The sequence below is a fragment of the Limulus polyphemus genome, unplaced genomic scaffold (assembly GCF_000517525.1).
Source record: "Limulus polyphemus unplaced genomic scaffold, Limulus_polyphemus-2.1.2 Scaffold3466, whole genome shotgun sequence".
In the NCBI taxonomy this organism is placed as follows: Eukaryota; Metazoa; Arthropoda; class Merostomata; order Xiphosura; family Limulidae; genus Limulus; species Limulus polyphemus.
The window spans coordinates 91,144-95,217 of record NW_013669076.1 but is presented as its reverse complement, the minus strand read 5'-3'; the positions used below and the strand labels follow the sequence as shown (position 1 = coordinate 95,217).

At 30.8% G+C, this 4,074-nt stretch overlaps 1 protein-coding gene across 1 annotated transcript in view; it reads left to right on the top strand.

Moving 5' to 3' along the window:
- Positions 1 to 3,967, top strand: part of LOC106469398 (protein PBDC1-like) — a 23,253-nt gene extending 19,286 nt beyond the window's left edge. The window contains exon 6 of the mRNA XM_022397916.1: positions 2,105 to 3,967. Coding sequence (XP_022253624.1) covers positions 2,105 to 2,220 — 116 coding nt within the window. The 3' untranslated portion in view covers positions 2,221 to 3,967. The remainder of the gene's footprint in view (positions 1 to 2,104) is intronic.
- The last annotated feature ends 107 nt before the right edge of the window (positions 3,968 to 4,074 follow it).

The following is a 4,074-nucleotide window of genomic DNA, read 5'->3' as shown; positions in this document are numbered from 1 at the left end:
ATAAATCGAGGTCAGTTTGCTTTTAAAATTTTTGGGAACTTGGTTCACCTATTGCACTGTTCCTCAGGGCTCCCCAATGCAAATTACCCACAGATTCTACTAGTGGAGCTAGGGTGTCCATACTACACCCAGTTTCCAGTCACTGGGGTGGTGGACAAAGGCAAAGTTGGTGGCCCTCTTACCCGGATCCCTGAATGTTTTTTCCAGATGTCACTAGGAACGGAGCCAGCCTACAGGGGAGCCTTCTCATAATGGTAACTCAGATTTGATACTCGGTTATCGGCACTTCTTTTAATCAATATCGGTTTAGTATATTGTTCATAGCCAAAGGTCCACTATCTCCTCGTAATTCAGAATGCAGAGTAGTCCCATCCTGGGTCCTCGGTTGAGCACAGTGTTACACATCCTCTCCATAGTTCTGGGGGCAAATGGAAGGCCCCTTGCCCAACTAAGAGCCAGTGTAAGAGATTGGGATGGTATCTGTCTTGAAAATAAAACTATCTGAATGAGGTGCTTATATGCAGTACCAGGATAGAGGATGCATTGACATAGGTGGAGAGTGTTACAAAACAATTATCACCAAGGGCAATTAAGTGGGGTATAAATGACTGGAGCAAGTGAGAAAAAATCAGACTAATGCTTAGATCGGCAAAGAAATTTCAGTTTAGGAAAATGTTAACTTCCAACTTCATATCAGTCAGATAGTAAAAGTAAGAGTAAAGATTAGCAAGCCATCATAGGTTATGTTATGCAGAAGGAGATTTATTGTCAGTAGGTAAATTCTTGAATGAGACAGTTCGTGAACCTAATCATTACAAGCATTGAAACTGTAAATTTGTACAATAACTGCAAGAATCTAATACAAAAAAAAACATTTATACAATTAAACACATAACTATGATATATATATACATTATGACTTTTAAGAAAAATCTAATTTCTCATTATAACCTGAAAATAAAATATGAAAGGTTAGTATTAATGAATTATCCAGTATTGAAAGTTTCAAAACAAACATACAGTTATGTCTTTGTGGGGTTTGTGAGATCTGACTCAGTAGTTATTTATAAGTATATATATAATGTTAAATGATTAATATTAGTGTGCAGTATCATCATAAATATTTTAGTATCTAAAAATGTTTGGGTGGCTTTTAAGAATTATAGAATTGTTTAGAAATAGCATTACTTTTGAAAATTTAGATTCTTAACTACTGTGTTTTGTTGGGACTGCTCTTAGATAATAGTGTGGTTTTAGTTCATTTAGGTTTTTAATCATCTTTATTAAATATTATTTATCTGAACTCAATCAAATGTGGGAAAATTGCTGTATAAAACCCTGTTAGTCCACAACTTTTAAGACTAAAATATCCATATACAAATTGTTTAGCTGATAAGCTGTACTGCATCCCATAGTAATCAAGAGCAGATGTGAGACTTCAGATAATCTGTTATATTCAAACTTAAAACTAGTGATAAGAAAAATCTTGGTAATCTGTTTCATGCTTTAAATTCTGTATTATAGAAAATTATATTTGTTCATTGACACACACAACATTATAGTTTTTCCTAAGGTTTGCGTTTAGTCTCCCCCACCCCCCAAGGGTTTTGTTACTACTTGCACAATCTCACATAAAGTGTCTTTACTTTTAAGTTGTAATTTATTCAGTACAATTTTTGATAGATTAACATAATTTAGCTGAATTGCATGTTTTTTTTTAAGTCTGCAAATTATATATGGTTCAGAATAATAATATTATGTTTGATAGCTCAGAATAGCAATATTAATAAAATACAAGTCTACAGAAAACAGAAACGTTTCTCTGTGGAGTAAGGCATTTCATCTGTAAAGTATGTACAGAAAGTGTCTGTAAGGTTTTAATTTTCACAAATAGTGGCATTTCAGTAACACTTTAAACCTCCTTTGCCAATTTTACCTAGGAAGGTGATATATGTTATAGCATCCTTGTCTAAATAAGAAGACTGATACTTTGTTTTTTTTCCCAGATTCTTTCCAAATAAGTTGTAAATACTTAAAATTTTCCTAAACAGATTTTTCGTAAATATTTTGTTTATTGAAGTCATACTCATTTTTTTTTTTCCAGTTACTAGGATACAGTTTTATGCCATAGAAATTGCTCGAAACAAGGAAGGTCATAATGACTGCATTAGGACAGTGTATAAGCCATCTTCCAGAAAAAGCAACAAGAGTAATTCATAGCTGTTGTTACACATTACAAACTTATTCTTTAATTCATTATTATAACTTTTTATGAAAGAAAAAATAAATTGGCAAAATTACATGTGTATATTCTTTGGTCCTCATTTAAAATAATAGGTCTTTCTTTTGGAAAGATGGCAACATTCAACTATCTGCAACAATGTTTTTATGATTTTGTAAAAGTTTGTCATAGTGTCAATATTTATTTTGGTATGTTTAATGGTTAGTTGATTTCCTTTATGCTAAATTCTAATCCTTTAATAGTTATTTTAGCTAAAGAATATATGTATAGTAACTGTAATCAGTATATACTATTAAAATTAAATTTATGAAAAAGCCTGTAAACACTGTTTCATTGATCTGTTTAGTATAAAAATGATGGATGGAAAGTTAATAAAGTAAGAAAAAAATATCTGAGATGTTTCTTGTAAAGTAGTATTGCTTTGCTTTTAATATTTACTGGACCAGCCGTAAAATATGTGTCACATACATACATGCAAGCAGTTTTTCTTAGTAATATTGTAGTACAAAATATTTTTATACTATTCAACAGTAGCCATCATTACACAATTTTTTAAAAAGAAATTTAAATATTATGATTTGTATTGTATCAAAGACTTGGATTATACTTCACTGCTTTATTAGCTTTATGATTGCTTTGTAGTTATTCTTTATGCTTGATGATCATATTGAGGTTTGTGGCTCAATTGATGCTGAGTGGTTTGAAATTATTGCATACTAATTTACTGACGATATATTGATTTGTGAAAACATTGACATTTTGATATCTGTCACTGTGATTTGTTATTTAATTACATGTTTTTGTCTAAAAGATCACTTCAACTCCTGGCAACAAAGCTATTTTCAATTAACGTTATTCCAATTTTCCAAACCATTAAAAATTTGAGATTCAATTTGATACATGAAATTAATGAAACTAACACCCCTGATTAACTAATATTAATTGCAGAATATATTATTTTTTTACAAGTGATTAGCTTTTTATATTAAGTTCAATGATCAATAATCCTTCAGTAAATTTAAAACTGTTTTGAAATAGTTAGAAAGGCATAAATGATTGTCAAAGTGCTGTATTATTTATTCCTAGTGCACTAATGCAACTGTATAAGACTAAGGTTTTGACCCTTAGCCTAGTTAAATTATCATCATTATATAAAAGAGTGTAGCAATTGGTACCCAAAATATATATATAAATGTACTTTTAATCATAATTTTACATTAAATATTGTGGTGAACTTATATAATTTTTTAGTTTACAATTAAAGTTCAGTTAGACTGTAAATACAAGAAACTTTCTCATGATAATTTTTTAAAGTTTGGCAGATTTTAACACAAAGGATCAATGACATTTATTTTAAATTTTGAATAATGGAAATGTTTTATTTGTAAATTTACAACTTAGAACAGACAGTATTATTTTTTTTGTTCCCTAAATCATAAACCGATATATTTCTTAGATATTACTCACTTAATGCTTGTCAGAATTAAAAATATCAACTGTTGGAGACAAACTAATTAAAGCTTAAGTACATTAAACCTTTTTTTTTTACAAGACCTTCTCATGCAGTTTTGTAGAGTCCTGTTAACAAACATACTACAATTTTAGTGGTTGGAAAACCTTAGGCTTTCATTATGGTATGGCCAGGGGGCTAGGGAGCTTGACTCGCAATCATGCTTGCCCTTTCAGCTGTGGGGGAATTATAATGTGACTGTCAATCCCACTATTCATTGGTAAAAGAGTAGCCCAAAAGTTGATGGTGGGTGGTGATGACTAGCTGCCTTCCCCCTAGTCTTACACTACTAAATTAGGGACGGCTAGTGCAGAAAGCCCTC